The 23,947-nt window shown below is 38.4% G+C and overlaps 1 protein-coding gene across 1 annotated transcript in view; it reads left to right on the top strand.

Annotated features, from left to right (window-relative positions):
* Positions 1 to 307: 307 nt before the first annotated feature.
* LOC130915889 (ethanolamine kinase 1-like) overlaps positions 308 to 23,947 on the top strand; it is a 36,157-nt gene continuing 12,517 nt past the window's right edge. The window contains exons 1-7 of the mRNA XM_057836067.1: positions 308 to 433; positions 2,612 to 2,865; positions 10,023 to 10,157; positions 19,557 to 19,705; positions 21,844 to 21,927; positions 22,594 to 22,754; positions 23,232 to 23,305. Of these exons, the coding sequence (XP_057692050.1) occupies positions 308 to 433; positions 2,612 to 2,865; positions 10,023 to 10,157; positions 19,557 to 19,705; positions 21,844 to 21,927; positions 22,594 to 22,754; positions 23,232 to 23,305 (983 nt within the window). The remainder of the gene's footprint in view (positions 434 to 2,611; positions 2,866 to 10,022; positions 10,158 to 19,556; positions 19,706 to 21,843; positions 21,928 to 22,593; positions 22,755 to 23,231; positions 23,306 to 23,947) is intronic.

Below are 23,947 nucleotides of genomic sequence, written 5' to 3'. Positions count from 1 at the left end.
TAAGACCCAAAAAACAGAATTCATATAAAACCATAGTGGATTATAAGGTGCAATGTCAATTTTTGGGAAAAATAAAAGATTTTAAGTGTGCTTTATATACTGATACGTCAAAATACATATATTTCAAATCTTCCAATGATCAGCACGGTGCTGCCGTCCAATGATTGTTGTTAATCAGTAAACTAGTCATATTGATAACGGGATCATTGGCCTCTGATCACCACACTAGATTGTTGGTTCAGTGGACAGTACGCAGTTTGGACACACTTGTGTACTTGGAGAACGTGTCCATTAATCAGACTTGAAAATGAAGAGGAACGATGAACTTCTCCACATTGACGTCCACGTGGACGAAAGTGAACCACGCACATCCGTTCTGGTCCTCCTCAGAAAGCTGAGACCTCACTGGAGTCAACAAGATGTCCGAATGAAGGCCAGTTGCCTGTCTTTTCTGTGGTTATACACAATCTTGTGTGTGTCCGTGTTGACAGCTTAGTTATTCTAAACCAGTCCGCCTCAGATCTTCCAATTTGTGGAAAACCAAACTTACAAAAAATTAGTGTTCCACTTGACTTTCATGTTACATCCACGTTTACTATGCTGACTTTCACTTGACAAATTGGAACTGCTGGAGAGCATTTATTTATTTATTGTCTGTACACAGCAAAGAAATGGTAATTGGTAAAACATAAAGACAAAGACAAGCACAAGCGGGTGAAGGTGTGGAGCCCCAGAAACTCATTGTGTTGCCATGTTGGCTCAATCAGAGTCTGAAATAGAGTTTATGTTTGTTAGGTGACATCACATCAGTCTGCTGACCTCTCTATCCGCAGTAGGTCCGCTAAGTACACACAAAGACCACATGTACCCCTAAATCACGTATTGTGCTTTTATTTATTTGGGGGAGAGTGTTGCTCTCGTATGAGTGACACCTGCTCAGGGACTGCGGCTGAGAATACGAAAAAGTGAGCGGTGTGTACACTGTGTCATGTGTCATGTCAGCCGGAAGTACTACAATGTGGAGCTGTGACTGTGAGCAAGAACCCTATTCATTTTGAATGATGTCAGGAACCTCGGGGGTTGAATCAGTGTCTTTAGTACTTTGCTATTTTCACTGAAACTCCTTCAACCTTGCCAAGGATCGTTTTTCTATGTCAGGACAAGACACTCTTTTTTTTTCAGTGATTGCACCTAAGTGAAGGTAAATGTGATGTGGAAAGACTATCTTTAGGTTCTGCCATTTTACACATTTTGGTTTTACAGTGTCAAATCAAAGAGCATTCTTGTCCCATGCATGTTATGACAAGTGTTGGGACTGATACATTTTTTGGGCAAATGATACCGATTCCAATACCAGGCGATGTGGTACCGGCCAATACTGTAATTATTAGGGCTGTCAAAATTATCGCGTTAACGGGCGGTAATTAATTTTTTAAATGAATCACGTTAAAATATTTGACGCATTTAACGCACATGCCCCGCTCAAACAGATTAAAATGACAGCACAGTGTCATGTCGACTTGTTACTTGTGTTTTTTGGTGTTTTGTCGCCCTTTGCTGGCGCTTGGATGCGACTGATTTTATGGGTTTCAGCACCATGAGCACTGTGTAATTATTGACATCAACAATGGCGAGCTACTAGTTTATTTTTTGATTGAAAATTTTACAAATTTTATTAAAACCAAAACATTAAGAGGGCTTTTAATATAAAATTTCTATAACTTGTACTAACATTTATCTTTTAAGAACTACAAGTCTTTCTATCCATGGATCGCTTTAACAGAATGTTAAGAATGTTAATGCCATCTTGTTGATTTAAACAAATACAGTACTTATGTACAGTATATTGAATGAATATCCGTCTTGTCTCTTATTTTTCCATTCCAACCATAATTTACAGAAAAATATGGCATATTTTATAGATGGTTCGAATTGCGATTAATTACATTCATTCATTCATTTTCCATGCCACTTTTTCCTCACGAGGGTCGCGGAGGTGCTGGAGCCTACCCCAGCTAACTACGGGCAGTAGGCAGGGGACACCCTGAACTGGTTACATTTAATTAATTTCTAAGCTGTGATTAACTCGATAAAATTTTTTAATCGTTTGACAGCCCTAGTAATTATACAACCTTTAAAAAAACATTTTTTTTCTTTTAATACAAAATTACTGCATACTCACTCAAATATAAAATCCCTGCAATCAAGCGAATGAGTGAACATTCATACGCTGCCACCCTCCTGCTTCAGATGGATTGGACATTAACCAGAGATAAACTCATTGAAATTCACTGCAGAGGATGATTGGACGCCACACAATTGGACGTCTATTGTCATCTCTCAGTTTGTTTTTAGCTATTTTTTTTTAAATAGCAGAGTGCGTGGATGGCAGCCATTTTTGGGTAGGTCGACAAGCAGTTGGAAACCAAATCTTGATGAGTACATGTTGCGGAGTATCGCCATGTTATTTCTTAGTACTTACTGATACAATTGACGTCAATTTAGTGCCGTGTCGCTATCAGTATCATTCTCAGTGCAACATGAATTGTTACTTTGTAATACTGATTTAATGAAGTGAGTTGACATTCTGACATGTTATTGTGGGTGGCAGCCATTCACCGAAGGCATCACCAACCATCTGCTGGGCTGTTCAGTGGACGAGTCCGAATGCTTGCTGGTACGAGTCTACGGCCAACGGACTGAGCTCTTTGTGGACCGCCAGCGGGAGGTGGAAATGTTCAGGCTCCTCCACGCTCATGGTTGCGGCCCACAGATATACTGCACCTTCCGAAACGGCATCTGTTACCAGTTTGTCCCAGGACACGTGCTGGAGGACAGGCTACTTTACCAGCCCGCCATCTATAGGTCATAATAATTTTAATCAGTTGATAATTTGGTGGAAAACAAAAGATATATATAGACGTAGGGCTTCTGACAATCACACAGCTCGACTACGATATAAGCTAGATACAGTGGTACCTCAAGATACGAAAGCTTAAGTACACATGTTAGGGGTGGGAACCTTTTGGTACCTCACGATACGGTATGATTTGCGATACAAAGCTCACGATAACAATGATCTCACGATATGGCAATACAACGATTACGATACATTGGTCAGGAAATCATTCTAGCATATTCTCCAAACAGAAAAACAAACTATATTCAGCCTTCCGCTGTAACTTTATCCCTCGTAGACATCCAATTGATTTGAAGTGGTAGGGTCGCAGCAAATGAACCCCTCCCACTTCACCTCCCCGCTCACTTCTGTGGCCGTCAGTGGCAGCTAATACCAGGCAACGAGGTAATTATGGGCCATTTTAGGTCATTAACTGTTAATTTTCAGTCACTTCCTGTTGATTATGGGGCATTTCATGGATTATTTCCTGTTGATTTTGGGTACAGAACAGGAAATGACCCCGGGAATGAATAGGCATTGACCTGTAAATGCCCTAAAATGAACAGAAAGTGACCTGTAAATGCCCGGAAAATCAAAAGGAGTGGCTGTGAATGCGCTGGTTTCGAAAGAACAAACGTTCTATCGCCCATCTCAGTCTCAATGGGTTGGGCGTCCAGTGCTAGAGTTGACTGAGACACTATTATGTTGGAAGATTTTGGGAGAAACTGGTTGGTTGCTTTGTTTTTTTTGTGTTTTTTTTTTTTTAAATATTGACACCTTTTTAAAACAAAAGCTTGATTCTTGGCATGTGTTTTGTGGGGTTTTGTGTTGGTTCCCTACTAGTGTGTTCCTGTGATTACCCATTGATTTCACCTGTTGTACCTGTTCCTAGTGTATCTGCCAACCTGCATCCTTCTGTGTCACCCATCTGTTCATCGTTGTCTCGATACCCCTTGTCTCTGTGTGTATATAAGCTCCCAGTTTCTTTTCACTCCTTGTTGCGTCATTGTCAATGTCCATGTCCACATTCTGGACGTTCGTTTATCCAAGCCCTCGTGTTCCAAGTAAGTGTTTTGAAAAGCAGTCTTTTGTTAGTGACAGTTTTGTTTGCCTCAGTGATTTCTTTGGATTACCACAGCCTTTGTTTTGTACTTTGTTTTTTGTTGGCTTTAATTAAATCATTTTTTTGCACCGTTCACCTGCCTCGCCTACCTTTCCCTGCATTTGGGTCCACCTTGCCTGCGCGCGTTCCTGACAGCATTAGCTTATCGACAACCTTTTGAGATGTAAAGTATCACAATATATCACATTTTCAATATTTTGTCACACCCCCAACACGTGTGACAATTTTTCGTTTCATATTCATATAAAACATTCATCATACGAAAGATTATACGTACTGTAATAGATAATTCCCGCTTGCAGCAATGCAATAGTGTAATTATGTTTGACTCTAAATGTAAACAAACGAAATACTGTATACAAATCACAAGGTGCTACACAATGCTCATATATATGAATCAAAAGAAGAATATAAATTACAAGCGATGCTTGATCAAAGCACAAACAGTGAGATGAAATAGTAAGCCATGGCTGCCGAGTTAGCTCATCTTTTAGTACTCTGTGTTTGTTATGAACTTGAGTAGTCATGTGATAACGTCTGTAGAATAAGCTGGAACACAACAAACTAATTTCACTTAAGCGCCACTAGGGGGCTACAAAGACGGGCGATCAGAGGACATGACACCAAATTTAATGTGGTGTTTTAGTAGAGCTTGGAAAGAATTAGGACAGTGGTCCCCAACCACAGGGCCAGGGACCGGTACCAGTCTGTGTCACATTTGCTACTGGGCCGCAAAGAAATGATAAATGATTTATCAATGACCGCATTCTGGCCTGTGCCTCTTGACACACAAATCTGCCTGTGTACACTACTAGATACAATAATAAACTGGATAGGATGTCATTAGTTCCCGGAAATAATAACACCACACGCTCGCGAAGATGCCTGAAAAACAGACGTCTTTGGACAGTTTTTGTTTTATGGGTAGAAGGCCACCTGACGAGCCAGAAGAGGAGCCCTAAAACTTTGAAGAAAACAAAAATTTCTTTAAACAGATAATACCAGAATCCCACCTAAAATATGGGTTTTTTGCACCAGGTGCCACTTGGTACCAAACGAGACAATGAAGCCTTCAAAGTTGCTTTGGCACATAGAGACTAAGCAGCAACAAAAGGGAATGCACAGAGAGCATCATACTTCGTGGCGAACATTATTGCTAAAGCCAAGAAACCTTTCACGATTGGAGAACTTATTATGCCCGCGACTAAGGTTATTTGCCTTAAAGTTTTAGGAGAGGCCGTTGTTAAAAAAGATTGATTCAGCATATGATGGTTTACATTTTCCCTGCACTTAACGTTCATTTTTAGCCTTGTCATATTATTTTATATTTGCTGTATTTTTCTGCTACACATTGCCGGTCTGTGGAAAAAAGGCCATCATCACACGAGACCGTGGTGCAAAAAACAGTTGGAGCCCACTGAATTAGGTGATATACATGTAAAACGTGATTCATTGTATGAAAAAATCATGATACAAAAGCCACTCCAGAACCAATTAATTTAGTATCTTGAGTATCACTGTATACTGCTGTTTGACTAAAATAAGTTCAGCTACTAACAACAATCACAAAAGTCATTTAGGGGGAATTTTCTTAGAATGAAAGTCCTCTTTGTTTGGAGGATGGGAATTCATAGTATAATGCACTAACGGACCTCCATTGAATGAGCAACTCTTTCAGGAGATTGGCTAAATTATGTCATGATGGCCCAATACAATCATTACTATTGCATGCTCTGTAATTATTTGGAATCTAACATTTATTTCTCTTTTGACTTATGTGCCATATTAACAGTAAACATTAACACATTAGCAAAAACAAATTTGAAAAAGTGAAAGAGCACTACCCTTCTGTCTTTCTCGTCAGTGTCTGATTTTTTGACATTGAACGAATAAGAGCAAGTGAGTTTGATTTGATTTGATTTATTTCGAGCAGTAATAACAAAAACAGCAAAAGTAGGGAAAACATGACAATAATACCAGTACTGTTGATTATGACAAAAATATACATAGCTCGAAAAGGAGTGGGAAGAAGCCAGGCTTTTTTTGGGTCCTACCCCCAATTCACTCCCCAAAAATTCAATGTGAATACAGTCACTTCCCAACATTATCATCATCATTGCACTATCACCACCGCCATCACTACCACCGCCATCATCGTCGTCGTCATTGCCGTCCCCATATATTGACTGTACATTTAAAAGTCATAATTTATGTAATAACAGCTTTACTGGTGCTCATGGTGATATTGTTGAAATGTTAATTCTTCATTATACAATGTTATTTGTGGACTTGCTGCCAGAGGGGAACAACCCCCCAGGCAACCAGACCACTCATTGCTACGTGTCCTAGCTGTGCATTAAAAGACAAGATTTGGGAACCGGAGCCAAGGTGTTAGCCTCCGGCGTCAGAGCTCCCACTTGCCAGTCCTATACTCCAAGTTATATTGAATGCGCAGACATATAAACATGTTTGCATACTAGTTCATCTATAGATATGTATAACCATTTAACTATCACCATCAGCACCGGCATTCTATTTTACAAAGAATTGTTCATAACGATATAATCTGGACTCAATTGGATTCGAGCAATAGTGACAACACCAACGATGAAATGACAGTTACGGTCACAACAATAATGACAACGATGGCAACAGCAGCCATGATAACAGTGATGACATCAATGACAACAAAACACTTATACTACAACTCTACTAGTCATAATGATTACACAGATAATAACAATAATAGTTGCAGTGATCATAATACCACTACTATAGCACAATACCACTACTATAGCAGTAATAATATGTATAAGTAAATATAACACATGTAATAATTGTTGTACATAACTCATGTAAAATTTATATATATATATATATATATATATATATATATATATATATATATATATACACAGCTGAAAACACTCAGTTTATTTGAAGTTCCGCAACGAGACCCCCAATTTAGCCAACTTTTAACATTGTCCGATATGCATGTGTGATACATACATCATTGGAAAGCTTACAATCTTAATTTTCTGGGGGAAGAACAATTTTGTACAGGAGGACATTTTCTAAAAAAAAAAAAAAAATGTTTTTTAAACAGCAAAACCCTATCTGGAGGTGAGAGCACGCGAGAACAAAATTAGAGACGCCATGACTTTAATGAGATATTATCGCGTACTTAGTTTCAATCCAAAAACTCCATGTAGCATGTATCACTGAGTGTCAAAAAACAGCTGTAAATGGCCACAGCTGGATTTTGGGGGGATTTTATGGGTGAAACATGGTAATATAACAAGGGTGGCAATGCAGAAATCGCAGACATCAAGGAGTGGTCGACATTTTCTTTTTCATATATTTACCCTTTTAAACATTTTTTTTTCAACTTTTTTTTGTTTGGATCGATTATTTATCATCTAACATATCGGAGAAAATGCGACAGTAACCAAAAAAAAAATACAATTAAGCGATAGTTATAGGTAAATATCTGTGACTTTTTTACAGACGCCATTTTTTTCATTGTGACATTTGTTTAAAAGTTTAAAGTATGTGAGTGAATAATTTTCTAAAGTCTTTTTTTCTCAAACGAAATATGGGACATCATTTAATGACTCTAAGCTAAAAACGACAGACATTTTGAATAATAAATATAATTAATTACCTTCGTTTTATGGCTGGGTTGAAACAAAAGTGGTTTCGCGACCTCTGTAAACAGGGGTTTTCAGGGTAAAGCGAACAAATTAAAAATAGTTCGGGAGCTTAACCCTTGAGAGTTGAAGGACGCGCCGGCGCGTCCTCAGCGCACGTCGTCTTTGAAGCGCCCTCACGTTTTAATTACGTCACCCACATGCCGTTGGTTGGTCTCGTTTTAAAGTGCAGAAGTTGCGGTTTACTCTCGTTATTATTTGAAGTCAATCGACCAACTAAAACGTGAGATATTGTCATTTAAGTTTTATAGTTTTATTGTCCCCTCAAAAAAACATTAAAACGCTGCATGGATGATTTGTTTATGTCTATATTTCCATCATTTCTTGTCCTTTTTCAAAACGGAAGCTCCATGAAAAAAACACAAATCAAACAAACCCGTTCGAAGTCACAGTGGAAGCACAAAATGCGTTTTTTTTTTTAATAACTATAACTGCCGTGAGAGGTTCCACCGAACGAGAGGGAGGAGTGTTCTGAAGCAGCGAGGTGGCGAGCGACGGCCGTTTGGATCGAGCAGCGACTTTGTGTGACTTTGAGAATGAACGGAAAACTAAATTTAGCGCAAGCAATTGTGCTTTTTGATCAACTTGAGGAAGAGGATGGTCCAAATTCGTCATCATTGTCTTCTTCGGAAGAGTCCTCGAGTGAAGATAGTGACGGATTTGAACACGTGGGTGACGCCATCGACGAGCAGAGGTAAGCCAACTCACTTTTTTTTTTTTACGCTGAAAAAGTTTGTTTTGAAAGTTTCTTTTGATATTGCAAGACAAAGTTAATTTTGATGCGATATAAGTGTGTGTTTGTGTATATAATAATAAAATGTGCATATCAGATCAAAGTCGTACGTGCACTATGTGTATCCCAGGCAGGAATGTATAATTTGTGGTGTTCTTCTTTTTATATGAAGATTAGGGATGTAGCACATATTCAGCTATGGTATTCTTTCTATTGACATACATATAGAGTTCCATTATTATTTATTGCTGTATATATTTTTATTTTATACTTTATCATTTTCATAAATACTGACTTTTTTTCATTTACATTTATAGTGACAATGAAAGTAAAGTGAAATGAAAATGGAAGGGTGGAAGGAGGACCGACACCCCATGGAAGTGTGGGCTGTGTGATGTAGCCCTGTGTCTAATTCCAGGACGAAACTGCTTTTCGGAGTGGCATGCCTGAAAAAATTTTAACTTGTTTATTGTAAATATTTTTGAAAATACTTTTTTCCCCAATGTTATATATATATATATATATATATATATATATATATATATATATATATATATATATATATATATATATATACATTTTTTTTTTCCCCACAATCATTCTTCTCAATTTGTGTATATAAATGTGTGTTCAAGAAGCTTGATTGTGTTTACATAGTTTTCATCAGGTGATGGGCCGCAATACCTAAACTCATAAAGAGATGGCCTCTAAACACTTTTTGTGTTAGATGGTATATATTTATTCACTGTTCTTCACTGTTTGGTCTGCTGTATATAACCTGTTTTGACTAGAGCATGTATAAAGGCAAAAAACGCCTATGGCTATACCTGTTGTTTATGTTGAATTGTCAAATATAAGACTATTTATTCTAAATTTTTTTGGTTGAATGTTCATCCTAACATGTTGAATAAATATTACAAAGTTTCAAAACGGTTCGTTACGCATGTTTGGTTGTCAATTGGACGCCAATATTAAAAATTTTGACAAAACGATTTTGGAATTTTTGGTCTTTTTGGGCCCAAAATGATTATTTATAATTGGTCAGTGAAGGAAACAACAGTTTGGACATGAAGTTCAAGGTGTCACAAAAAAAAGGGACCAAACCAGGCCATCGTAAACAATTCTTTCTTTGAAATGTAAAGGCAACTTCAAAGGCATGCAAAATCAGACAAAATAGGCCCAGACCTTAAAGGGTTAATGTGCCATGAATCTGCTATGGCAGCATATAGACATACTGTTTTATCAAACACAACAGTTGTTTTAGCTTAAAATACAGCAGTTTCTTTTAAAGAGGTTAAATGTGCCGTATGAAAGAGTTTAGTACTGAAGCAAAATGTGTGTGCGTTGTTATTTCTCTGATGGTTACTCAACTGAGGTTTATGTGACAATTCACATAAAAATTTCATTTTGACTTCAACCTATATGACAGCTGGAATGCTTAAAGCAAGAAATCTATGGATTTGTGAAGTCATGTTTAGCACAGCTGACATAGAACAGAAAACATCACCACAGAGAAAGAGATACGGGACGAAAAATTCTTGTTCCACTCCCCCACAGATTAATCGCCGCGGAGATGGCGAGAATCCATTCTATCCGTCCGCCGAACGCTCACCCACCCGAGCGTCTCCTGTGGATCAAGCTGTCTCATCTTCTCACGCTCTTAGAGAACAGCGGCAAACTCAACTGGCAGAGGTAATAAAGAATCCTCTCAGAATGTCATTTTTGCTTTGACCTGTTAAAAACATACAGTATATGATGGATAGGTTTTAAGAATAGAGGGAAAAACGTTAGTATTTGGGAGTACCCAGAAAAACAGAAGAGCCAAGAATAAAGACTGGTGTAGAGGGAAGACATTTTTCAATTACATGCACTTCCATATGACAGCTGGTGAATGGGGTGAGCTTCACCAGGAGGTGAAATTTACACGTCAATTTAGCACGTGAGTAATAATTTGGATCCCTCGGAAGATGTTGTTAATGTGTTGTGAGGTTAAAGGGGAAGCTCCCAAGGAGCGTGAAAGAATGCAGCAACATTTTATTATGTTGTTATCTCCTTTCGTGGCTCCCTGGCACGCCACGCTCCGTTCGAGGGAGAGGACTTACAAATATTATAATGACTTATTTAACATAATGTATATAAAATTACGTATGGTTTCTCTGACAGAAGGGCTTGCAGGGTCAGTGGTTCACACTGAAGACATTCATGAATTGGTCATGATCAGTGAGATGTACCATTAGCATTTTTAAGTCCTTCTATTGTGGCAATATGAATAGTAAGGCTGCAACAACTAATTGATTAAATCAATTAAAATCGATTAATAAATTAGTTGCCAACTAATTTGATAACCGATTTTTGCTGGCAGCTATGGCAGATTCAAGGAAGCCATTACGCTAATTAGTGTCTTAAGTGTCCGTTTGTACAGTGTTTTGGGGATGTATATTAGGGGATGCATATTAGTAATTGAGTTGTTGTTAGATAGTAAAGTTGTCTCTTTTTTTTTTTTTTTTTTTTTTTAAATAAAGAACCCACATACACAAACCCATTCACATAACAGCTTAGAGTCTCCTTTCAACACAAACTCCCATTGAAACATTAATTGTCATACAAGAGAGTGTGCTTTGAAATTTGAATTTGGATTGTATTTATTAACAGCTGTTTGACAGAAAAGTGAAAAGTGATTCATTACAGTCTACCACCTCCTCATTCGATTCTGTTGTTTAGTTTATTTAAAGAAAATAAGTAACTGACACAATTTATATCAGTGATTTGCCCACAAGAAGGAAAATACACAATCAACAGCACTTTTTTAAAAATTTGAATGAACAGGTCTTTTGTCTGAATTGTGTACTTAAAACTTGTTTTTTATGTTTTATACTCAGAACCTTTATCAAAAACTTTAACAAGTTTTATGTACTTAAAACAGTACAGTTGCAGACTGCAGTTAAGTCGATCCATTTTGTCTTCATTGTTACTTACAACGTGCCTAAAACAACTTCAAGTTGTGAAGGTAGTAAAAAAAAGTTACATTTATCCGATTAATCGTTTAATTAATTTTCCGATTAATTGAATATGAAAAATAATCGTTAGTTGCAGCCCTAATGAATAGAAATCTTTGAAAAATAAGAGTAAAAGAGGAATATTTCTTTAATATATTTGCTTTTTCCTGATTTAGCAAAAGGTGTTTTTCTGTTAAGAAGGTGCACCAAAAGGTTTGTATTGACACAAAACTTCGAGATGCTGTCTATAAATGATCTCATAAGATTAGGTCGAAATGGGAGTGTTTCTAGGTTGAAGTCTATAATTTGTTTGTTTTTTTTTCTCAATTGCAATCGGGTTTCAAGTGAATTTGTTCTGCAAACAGTAGGTTTTAAAATGACTCAGGCGTGATGTCACACTGTTATTATCTGCAGAGATGGGTAGAGTAGCCAAAAATTTACTAAAGGAAGAGTAGCATTACTTCAAAATAATATTACTCAAGTAAGAGTAAAAGTAGTCATCCAAAAAAATGTACTCAAGTACAAGTAAAAAGTATCCAGTGAAAAGAATACTCAAGTAATGAGTAACATTTTGAGTAACTGCTTTTTTTTTTTTTTAAACAATCTTTTTTTTTTTTCTCTCAGCACAAACTTACAAAGACAGAGAAAAAAAAACAGCAATGAAGCATTATTTATCCAAAGAGCATGAGTGCCCTGCCCTCTAGCCGAGAAAATAGTTCCTAGTTTGAGTAGTGAATACTGTAGTTCCTTCATAGTTGATATTATGAAATTCAAAGGATCATATCTCCGGTTTTCCGTGGTCCAAAAAAAAAAAAAAAAAGACAAATATTTCATTTGTCCCGGCTTTAAAGACACTTGATTGAACAGGCTTGAGTGATCACAGAACGGCAAGCTTGCGTCTGATTGGTATAATGGAGTTGTTTGATTATTGTTGCGACGTCTCATTGGTGAAATTAGTAGCGCTACTCTTGGCAATAGCATCGCTAGCAGAAAAAAAAAAAAAAAAAAAAATCTAATATTTAGAATAAAGAGGAAACATGTAACGACTCTTGTGTAGCCCAAAGTACCAGTGTAAGAGTAGTGTTTTTTTCTTCACAAATCTACTCAAGTAAAAATAGAAAGTATGGCTTAGTAAAACTACTCTTAGAAGTACATTTTTATAAAAAAGGGACTCAAGTAAATGTAACGGAGTACATGTAGCGCATTATTACCCACCTCTGTATCTGCCTTATTATGCAAGTGCCAACCTTGTTTGTTCTTCTTCCAAGAGAGGCTGTCACTTCCTTGTTCTTAACTGAGCCACACCAAGCAGACACATAAATGATAAAGTTTTTAAATCTATACATATGCATTGTAGTTGCATAGCGCATGCACAGTACTTATAGATACTTTCGACCAGTTCCTGTCTTTATAACTTCTCTGCCCGCGACCACCATCCCCCTGCTGTTGTTTACCGTCTAGCTTGCTGCGAGGCACTTGGTTCGGCTTGGACGCCAGCAAAAGTTGGCCTCCTTTCCTGGTTCTTGATCGACTTTTTTGCCCTGCGTTCTCCAGCCCCCGTCATCGTTTGCCTCCTCACCGGTCGAGAGCGACTTTGCTTTGTTTGGTTGTTGCCAAAAGTCAGCCTCCTTGTCTGGTTCTTGATTGAATTTTTTTTTTTTTTTTCAATCGCCTGTGCGTCGCCACTGGGCGTCTAGTGCATAACAGTAACCTCCTTGAAACACTGTGTGAGCGTGTTGGCGTCAAGTGAGTGAAAGTTTTTTTTTTTTTTACTAGGAGTAAGGAATACCATATTGGCCCGAATATAAGACAGCCCTGATTAAAAGATGACCCGTTCTTTTTCAAGACTCAAGTTTGAAAAAGACTTTTTGAACACCAAATTAATTTTCATACAGAAAATAATTATACTACACCCGAAACATGATTATAACGATATATTTGAGAGAAAAAGCATGTTATTTTGCCTCCTTGAAATCTTAATATCTGAACATTTAAATATGTAAACTAAAATGCAATCACATTTGTAAATGAATGGCTTCTGGTTTTTGAAATGTAAATAAACCAAACAACAAAATTGCCATAACTGCATTAACGATCAAAGTGAAGTCTAACTGTAACTGTAGTCTTGAAACAAATCTGAATAAGGAAAAACATTGCAATAAAACAATGCAAACTGGTTAAACTTGAGAGTAGCTGAGATCTGTCATGACAGAACATCGCTTCAATGATATCTGGCGCCATCTAGCATCGTGAATGGGGAGAGTAGCTGAGAGCTGTCATGACAGAACATCGCTTCAAGGATATCTGGCGCCATCTAGCGTTGTGAATGGGTATAATGTCTAGACCGCGAATATAACACGACCCCCTCTTTTCAGTCTTATTTCAATGCAAAAAACACTGTCTTATATTCGGCCCAATACGGTATATGAGCATTTTGGAACCACAAACTCCTCGCAAATGCTTGCCTCCTAACTGAAATACGCATTTCTGCACATACAGAACTCTGCTGATGCAGGTGTGTCAGTGAGTGTTTTATTTTTGTATGATTGTGAAATGGCGAAGCTTGGTGTCATTGAAGTACGATTGAAGTCCGTGTCTCTGAAATGTTTCAAAGTCACCACGCACAATGCCAATGCCCATGAGCTTCCTACCGACACACCCACTCCACCAACAGCTAATCAGAGAAAAGAGATGAAATTTAAAATACTGTATTGAATATTCAACTTGGATCCAGTCAGCTGGATATTAATGAGAATTGAGTTGTTGCAGAAAGGCATAGAAAAGTACAACCTAAGTTGTTTCGAAAAATGACATTCTGGGCACTTTCAACGCAAGTTGTACAAATCTGGTAAAGTGGCATCCAAGGTCACAAAATAATGGGGAAAAAAATAAAAAGCTTTGCGCCACTTGTTTTATAATTTGTTGATAAGGACTTGAGAAGCAATTTCTTTAGTTTAGAAAACATCTTTTTTGCTGTTAAAAGAAAACAATATTAAATTGCTCAGTTCCGAGATCCATGTTTTTAATTGATACTGTTAGGGGTGCGTGGAAAGGAGAGTATCCCAGAACAGACAAACTTGGGTTGCGATGAGTAATATTTATTAGTGACCAAAGGAAAGAGAACAAAACAGGCTCAGATTGCTCTGCTTGGGGTAGCTGAGCCGGCGTGAGACGAGGAAGCTCGGAAGGAGGCAGGCGTGGAATCCGACAAGGGGCGCGCATAAAACAGGTCCTTGTGCAAGAGCAAAAACAAGTCATGAGCCGGTGATCAGAGAGAATTATCAAACGAATGCGAGACACAACTGATGGTGGAACCAGACAAGTTGATCGGGCGACGAGGTGACGGCGTCCACTGGCTTTTAAGGATGGTTGATTCGCATTGCCAGCAACTGTGGCCGCTTCATCTGTCTGTTGTCCAACCTGCAATCAATAAAAACACACACACCTGGTCGGCCAGGTCTCAGGAGGGAGGAGCAGAGGCCCAAAAGGTTTACTCTTCCAATGAGAAAAAGAATATATATTTTTTTTAATTTGGAAAAGAAAGCTTTGCCCGATTTCAAGACAAAAATAATTGTCGCGCCGATCTATTCATTGGAATTACATAGCTTGCCAACAACCAGTACAGCGGTAACCTGAGTAAAGTCAATGCTAAAAAAGTGGTGCAATCAGGGCACTATAATGCCCTTGCACGTGACAACTCTTCAGCCATGTTGCACCCGATAGACTCTGCTATCCTGAGACATAACAAACCACTATGAGTGGTATGCATTTATGTGTATGTGCATACGTGTGTGTGTGTGTGGGGGGGGGCACTTGTGTGTGTATTCATTAGGCTTTACAAGGAGAGGCATCAGAGGCACTTTTGTACTCTTGAGCGTGAATGTGATCTTCAGAGGAAACGTCCAAAGAAAGAGCAGGAAGATGGTGCACCTGCAGAGGAGGTCTTCAGCCTCGGCGCCACCCGCTGCGCATAGATAGGCGGATTGCAGCTGCAGCACACACACATGCACGCACACATGCACGCACACATGCGCATGGAGGGCAATAGTGCATTCGAAAAAGGCGTCCCGCTGGGTCCCTGGCAGGCGCTGGCGCAGGCACACAAGAGTGCAAAGAAAAGGCAACGTGGTGTCAGAGTCATATGTAAATAAGTTGCATTGATAAACGGAGGAAATTCCTGCTAATGAGCAGGAGGCGGACGCACGCATGCTGCCCAAAAAGATGGCGGTGGGTTCAAAAGATTTGCCTAATCGACGCACTTGAGCTGAAAGGGAATCAGGCGGGTTTCTAACGTCTGGGTCGCGGTTAACACAGGTGATAGACTGTAATTGAACAAACCACGCCGTGACTCGACACTCGGATTTTGAGTTGAAGCCATACCGTAGAAAGCTGCAAACTTCCTGTTCAAAAGAAGACACTCAGAAAATATCTTTGAAATCAACAAAATTGTTCGTTTTTGACTTTGGACTTCAACCATACGATTCAGTGTTGGCACACTAGTGGTGATTTCCAAAAATCCACATGTTCCAACGTAAGGGTATCTACATTTTCCCCTGATGCCAGTATATTCTTGGCAGCAGTTCTGGGATTGATGTTTTCGGATTGATGCAATTTCAGCTGCCTTTTGAGCATTAAGGTGAAGTGAGGTGCAGGGTTGTCAACTACCCGGTGGTGTGTTAGCGCCAAAGGTGGAGGAGGATGACCAGACCTGATTCTGGCTTGGTGGCCCCACTTGTGTCGTGATGATCTGCTGGGAGTTCCTTGTCCGAATGCAATTTCATCACTCACGTTTGAACCTTTCAAGGACAGTGGTCACTACAGTCGACAGCCACTCAAAAGGCCTTGAACCCTTGAACACCGAACATACAGTATTGGGGGCGACAAAATTACACATATCATATTTGAAGCCTCGTCACATTGTAATTACCTCAACCACGTGCTGCTGGTTGGTCTCTTTTGAAAGTGCAGAAGTTGAGGTCCACGAGAGATATTGTCATTTGAATAGCGTACCGCATAAATGCTATTTTTAGACCGCAAGGCTACGTGACGTCACCATCGTAAACCCGAAGAGGGTCAGCAAAAAAACGCCCTCGTATACAACCCATGTTAGTACTGCTTGTTTTCCACCAGTAATCCTTCAAAAAAGAACATACCAAGTAAACACTGCTTCTATGGAACTTGTAAAAATGACTCTAGACATTACGACATATGAAGGATGTTTTCTTCATACGTTTCCCGAAGCCAAAAACTCAGAGGAAAAAAATGTGAACAATAGATCAACTTGTGCGGACATCCAAAAGACCAGTTTAATGCCAGCAAGGTGAAGCCATTTACCTTCATATGCAGTAAAAAAAATTGTTGGGGGCCATGGTCCTACAGATGACAATGCTGATCCATTGCCTGCCACAGAGGTGAGCCATTTTGATAATTTAATAAGCGGCATGGAAAATGAATGAATGAATGAACTTGTTTTTTAGCATGGTGTTTTGCCGTGCTGCTTCTGTCTGAAAATGAATGACCTGAAAAAAAATCAATATGGTATCTGACTGACTACCACTGTTGTTAACTTTTCTGTTGTAAAAATCAACTTTATGGGGGGAGGTGTAAATAATTTATAGAATTAAGATTTGTTTTTAATGGAAAAAATCCTAAGTGTTCGTTGGCTCTCACTGAGTAGCATTTGGGATCGGTACACAAAAATAGCAATATAAATTACCCCCAAGAACGTTCAGAGACGTAAGACAACCAGAGGTTGTAATATATAAGAAAGACGGGGCATATGGTGGTAAAGGATAGCTTGCTGAAACAGGTGACTTTCATTGTCAGCGGCGTAAGGCAATGCACACAGGAAAAAGGTGTCGATAAAAAAGATACCTCTGGATCAGTTCGGCTCTTTTTCTCGTCTTTTCAGCCCTCGACACTCAAGCCATCTCTTTAACTGAACATTTGTATGTTCTTCCACATCTTTACCAGTGAATTTGGCACCAGGGACCTCATTTTCGGACAGAATTGGTAGTAGTTTTAGCTCAGTAGACATCTCGTTCGTACATTATTCACATGCATCTAGCATGAAGGACAAACGCAAGCTTGACTCCCCCTACCAACAGTTGCTAACCTCATGAATATTAATGAGCAAAGGTAACGTGTTACGTGCGGTACGCTATTGTATAGTTTTATTGCCCTCATAAATAAGCATTAAAACACTGCATGATCCATGTGTTTATGTCGATATTTCCATCATTACTTGTCCATTTTTCAAAACCGAAAGCACCACGAAAGTCTACATATCCCAGGAGCCATTGTGATGTCAAGAAGGACGGACGTAATGTGAGCATTTTTAATAAATTGCTGAGCGAGGTGCCACCTAAGGAGAAGGGTAAGGTAGCGTGCAACAGCTGGTTGGATTGAGCGAGCGACTTTGAAACGTGCGGAATAAATCGAAAACTAAATTTAGCGCAATCTAATGCATTGTTTCATCAACTCAAGGGAGAGGATGAGCCATATTTGTTGTGTTTTTCTTCGGATGAGTTGGCGTGTCAGCGAGTGAAAAGTGAGGGCAGCGCGCAAACGGAGGAAGAGTGGGCTGTGTGATATAGCTCTGTTTCCTGTTCAAGAGGAAACTGAGTGGCATGCCTGAAAAAATTGAACTGAACTAGTTTATTGTCAATATTTTTGAAAATATGTTTTTTTAATGTTATATTTGATTTTTTAAATTTTTTTTACTATCAGTCTTATCAAGTTGTATATAGATGTGTTGTTCGAGAAGCTTGATTGCATGTACCCTTGTTAACTTAATGGGTACAATACCTAACCTCACAAACAGATATCCTCCAAACCTTTTTTGTGTTAGATGATAAGTATGTATTTATATATACATTTTCCCCCACTATTTTTCTCTCTATATATATATATATATAAAACCTGTTTTGACCATAGTATGTGTAAATGCCAAAATGCCTATGACCACACCTGTTGCTTGTGTTGAATTTTCAAACGTAAAACTATTCAGTCTTATTTTTATCTGTTGAATGTTTATCCCAACGTGTTGAGTAAATATTATGAAGCTTCAAAACAGTTCGTCGAGCATGTTTGGTTGTCAATGGCACATCAATATTACAAATTTTGACAAAAGATTTTTTTTTTTTGTCTTTTTGGGTCTAAAATGTTGATTAGAATTGGCCAGTGAAAAAAACAACAGTTTGGACATGAAGGTTATGGTGTCCTGATAAAAGGGACCCAACCATTGTGAACAATTTTTTCTTTGAAATATAAAGGCAACATCAAAGGCATGCAAATTCGGACAAATAGGCTCAGATGTTAAAGGTTTACCCTTTATCGAGCTAGTGACTATTTTTGGTCATTTGTTGTTGTTGTTGTTGTTGACACTTAAGACATTCTAACCCTTTAAAGGGAAAACATTTAAAAAATAGATATTACCAGTTATTATTGTTATTGTTATTTTTAAACATTTTTTCTTGTTTGTTTTATAATTTTGAATAAATTTAAAAATAAATACAATGTTAATAAAAACTCCAGAAAGAAATACACACTGGTTACACCCCAATAACACTAAAGTAGACTTCTTTTTCCGTAGTGTTTTGTGCGTCAATGGCAGGCAGTAAGCGTTCTGTAAGGGTTAAAGAAATCATAATTTGTGCATGAAAGGGTTAAGTGATTCACACTCCATTTTATTTAGCGCTTGGCTTAGGTCCCGCCAAATACATTTTCAAGGTGAAATTAATCCAGTATGTTTCAAACCAAAATGGCAGTCTTGTGTGCCTTTTTGGACGTTGCTTCTTGGAACTTTTTCGCAGTTCCACTCGTGATAGACATGCCTACCAAATTTCAAGTAGCTAAGTGAAACTGACTTTGGGGGCTGAATTTTTAATAATTCACTCCCTACTTTGTACCGCTGTGCCAGGGTTCTAAAAGCTCATTTTCAAGTTGTTGTGAGGACAGTTTTTCACACTGAACACTCAATGCTGCCAACACATTTAAATTAAAGATACACCAAGCGCCGAGAAACATTTGTGCTAATTGTGCAAACTCAGATTTTCAACCCAACTCATTTACTGCGGTTTGTGTCATCCTGCAGTTCCGCGTCCAGCCCACAACTACCCAGCTTGGCGAGGTTGTCGACGGAGGCAGAGTCACTGGAGCGGCACCTCACACCATTGGGCTCGCCCACTGTGTTGTGTCACAACGACCTTCTTACCAAAAACATCATCCACGACCGCGAGCGGGGTGAGCCGGCACGAGGACTGCTTTTTCTAGGACGCTATATTAATAATTTTTACATGTGGGCATGTCGCTAGGCGCCAGCTTTCGCTTGAAATTAACCTGCATGAATACTGCTGACCAGATTAAAACACTGTGCTGGCTTTATATAGGGAAAAAAAGATGGTGAAGCAATCATTTAGGAAAACTGCAGTACTCACTGTTACTGTGTGATGTGGTTCATTTTTAAATTGAGTGTGTAAATCAGTGGAATTGTAGAAAAAGTGGATTCATTCATCTTTTCAGGACAGATCAATATTCTATGGAGTCACAGGAGTGCCAAAATTAAAAATAAATAAATAAATGAATAAATAAATAAATGAATGAATAAATAAATATAAAGAGAAATAAATACATAAATATATAAATAAATAAATGAATAGGTAAATAAATGAACGAATAAATATAAAGAGAAATAAATATATAAATAAATAAAAATATAACGGTATACTTTGTCATTGACATTTACTTTTGGTCATTAACAACCACAAACGGAAAAAATAATGACAATAGTTTTCATTGACTTTTACTTTCTGTCATTGAACACCACAAACGGAAAAAACAATGATAATTGTATTTTTTGCCTTTGCCTTTTCTGTTTGGCTTTCACATTGTCATTGTCATTTGTTGATCGCCTTTCCTCTTTGGGAATGTAAATGGCAAATGCGCAGAGAAACAGTCTGTCAATCAAATGACGTTGGGTGGGGCTTTCCAACCAGGAATAGTAGTCGATAACTGATTATTCCTGGTTTAACTTTCCGCACATGCGCCGTACGGCTACCCAAGCGTGACCGCGGCTGTTTTGTGTGACTGCACTACGCCTCTTCCTCCAATGTCGTCATGATTATAAATGCGAAGATTCGGACATAGAAAATAATTATTCTTTGAATGGTCTGGCATGTGTGTCGAATAATATATTTTTAATATATTTTTTTATCGGTCTAGAAAAATGTATTTCTATCGTTGAATCTATCATGTACAAAGTCTATCCATATCTATCCAATCTATCCTATCCATAAAAACCGCAACCGCAAAAAACGTGCAACTCGATAACCGACGTCACTTTCCTTCAGGTAAACTAGGAATAATCAGTTATCGACTACTATTCCTGGTTGGAAAGCCCCGCCCAACATCATTTGATTGACAGACCATGTCTCTGCGCATTTGCCATTTACATTCCCGAAGAGGAAAGGCGGTCGACAAATGACAATGACAATGTAAAAGCCAAACAGAAAAGGCAAATGCAAAAAATACAATTGTCATTGTTTTTTCCATTTGTGGTGTTCAATGACAGAAAGTAAAAGTCAATGAAAAATATTGTCATTGTTTTTTCCGTTTGTGGTTGTTAATGACCAAAAGTAAATGTCAATGACAAAGTATACCATTATATTTTTATTTATTTATATATTTATTTCTCTTTATATTTATTTATTCGTTCATTTATTTACCTATTCATGTATTTATTTATATATTTATTTCTCTTTATATTTATTTATTCATTCATTTATTTATTTATTCATTTATTTATTTTTTTTTTTATTTTGGCACTCCTGTGACTCCATAGTATTCAACATAGAATACATTGCACAAAAAAAATAAAGTATGTTGTAGATCTGAATGAATGAAATATTTTTATGAAATACTTTGTTCTTTTCATCGTTGAATTTGCTGACAATAAAGTCACATAAAAATTATCTATGAAAAATAAATATATCAACGTATAGAGGTCTGGATTATAAATACTCAAAATGAAAGTGGAAAAACACACTACAGGCTGATCCAACTTTGATATAATGTCATTTAAACAAGTCAAAATGAGGCTCAGGTGTGTTTGTGGCCTCTGTGTGCCTGTATGACCTCCCTACAATGCCTGGGCATGCTCCTGATAAGGCGGCATATGTTCTCCTGAGGGAGCTTCACTCAGATCTGGACTTGGGCATCACTGAGCTGCTAATTTTTTTTTTTTTTTTTTTTTTTTAAATTAATTTGTCCATTGCTCGATTGCATCCTTGCATCACTAATAAGAGCTAGTGTCACTAACAGCTGTTTAGTCTTGTTTCCACAACAACCACCTTCCCTTCCTTTTTATACCCTTGCACCCACAGGGACGGTGAGGTTCATCGACTACGAGTACGCTGAGTACAACTACCAGGCCTTTGATCTTGGCAATCACTTCAATGAATTTGCAGGTATCTCTGGAGTCTCATAGTTTTTACATTATCATTCATTTTCCAGGTATTTGAGCAGGAATATTTATTTTTATGAGTCTGGGCTTTTATATTTCTCTCAAAGAGGTCAATCGGTACTTGAGATTCTGCCAGGCCTGAAGGCATGCAGCCATCTTTTTGATATTAAAAGTGGTATATGAATTTTTCATTTTTTTAGTCGCAAGTGGCACATCCGGCCTAAAGTGTAACTACAGCCTGTGTTAAGCTCGTCCATGGGATGCATACTTGTATGAGCACGAACATAAAGCATCAAATCAGCCCATCAAACCAGCACTGAAAACATAAAACCAGCAAATATGATTATTTACTGATTGTAGCAAATATTAAGTGGGTTAGAAAAGTGTTTTTGCCAAGCGTAGACTAGGCGGAGGCTCGGTGACATATGGACGCACATGGACGTGCACAGGTTCACCCAGACAGTTCAAGCCAAACACTGGAAGCAAAAGGTCTTTTTGGGGCAGTATCTGAAAAAAATTTCAGGGCTCTGTGTACTCATCAGGGCATTGGTGGAGCATGCATGGAGTAGAAAAGTATCTTAAATTAATTAAGCTTTAAGGCACAAGGTCCTCGACATCTATGTTCATTCCAATTTTCTTTAAAATGCGACTGATGCTTATCTTCACAAAGGCGTCCAGGATGTGGACTACAGCCGCTACCCGAGCCACGATCTTCAAAATGACTGGTTGGAGGCCTACCTGCTAAGCTACAAAAACTGCACTGGGCAAAAAGTTTCCGTCACCCGGGACGAGGTGACGCAGCTCTATGTGCAAGTCTGCAAATTTTCCTTGGTGAGTGACAACTTCCCACACAACCTAACTTCCTATTTAGGACTATAAAATTGTGTGAATGTGACCTAGCACATTTCTGAATGTGATGAAGGCATGGGGAGTTGATTGGAATGCGACAAGGAAAAATGGGAGAGTGAAATGACTTTACTTTTTGCATGTAATTGTCATACTTACTGGACCATTTTTGAACATGCTGTTATCACCCAGAAATGACAAGAGAGGGACATTTGCAAATGATGCAGACCTTTTGAGAATAAAGCAGACGGAAAAATTGAAATAATTTTGTGACAAACCATGGAGAAATAGTATCAAACTGATAGTGTTCATATAACGCGTATTATTCCGATTCAGTTTGTGTTCTCCAAAATCATCTAATTTTCCAGCTTTGAAGAAATCACAAGAAAAAGTGTTAAACGATCAGACAACCTGTCAACCTACAGTATTTTCCGTCTGATTGTCATACTTTTCTCCAACCAGGCATCCAACCTCTTCTGGGGTTTGTGGGCCATTCTCCAGTCTTTCTACTCTTCAATTGATTTTGATTTCCACAGGTTTGTGCTTCCTTCACTTTTTTTGGTGCACTAAAGTAACCACGTACAGTAGGAGAGCTTTTGTTTTTAAACCAATGGTCAAAGTCTTATTGCTATTAAATACATTGCACCAGATGTTGATATCATCTAAATATTTGGCTGCTTGATGCTCTGCCACTCTGTAAAAAAACAAAATTGTTGTGCCAGAAACCCCCTGCTGCTAATTCTTCTAGCATCTTTCCTATGCCTGCACATCTTGTTATAACAAGTCTCAGACACTAAAGGGTGCAGAGACGGCGTAGCGACGATGTAGACCCTATGGCGGCAATGAGCATTCGATAGTTCTGCGGCAAGGGAACGTGCTTCTCTGTAATTCACCGCCAAGCCACTAGAGGGGTGTGGCATTGTGTTTGTACAGTTTTGGGGGACTCTTGTCGACTTCATGTAGTTTTCTTCCGGTAAGACAACAATGCCAACGGAGATGGAACACTTGGATGTGGACCTTCCGCTCATAAACATACAAATGTTGAGGTGTAGGCAACGCAGAAGACGGTTGCGGAGGTGGTCTGTCCGACCACTAAACCAGTCTAGATTGAGAACCGGCAAATTTACAACACTTGGTTTGCCCACTCCGTTTCGATGCGGAAATGCACTTTCGCTACT

The sequence above is a fragment of the Corythoichthys intestinalis genome, chromosome 5, assembly GCF_030265065.1.
Source record: "Corythoichthys intestinalis isolate RoL2023-P3 chromosome 5, ASM3026506v1, whole genome shotgun sequence".
Taxonomy (NCBI): domain Eukaryota; kingdom Metazoa; phylum Chordata; class Actinopteri; order Syngnathiformes; family Syngnathidae; genus Corythoichthys; species Corythoichthys intestinalis.
This window is presented reverse-complemented; position numbering and strand designations above follow the sequence as displayed.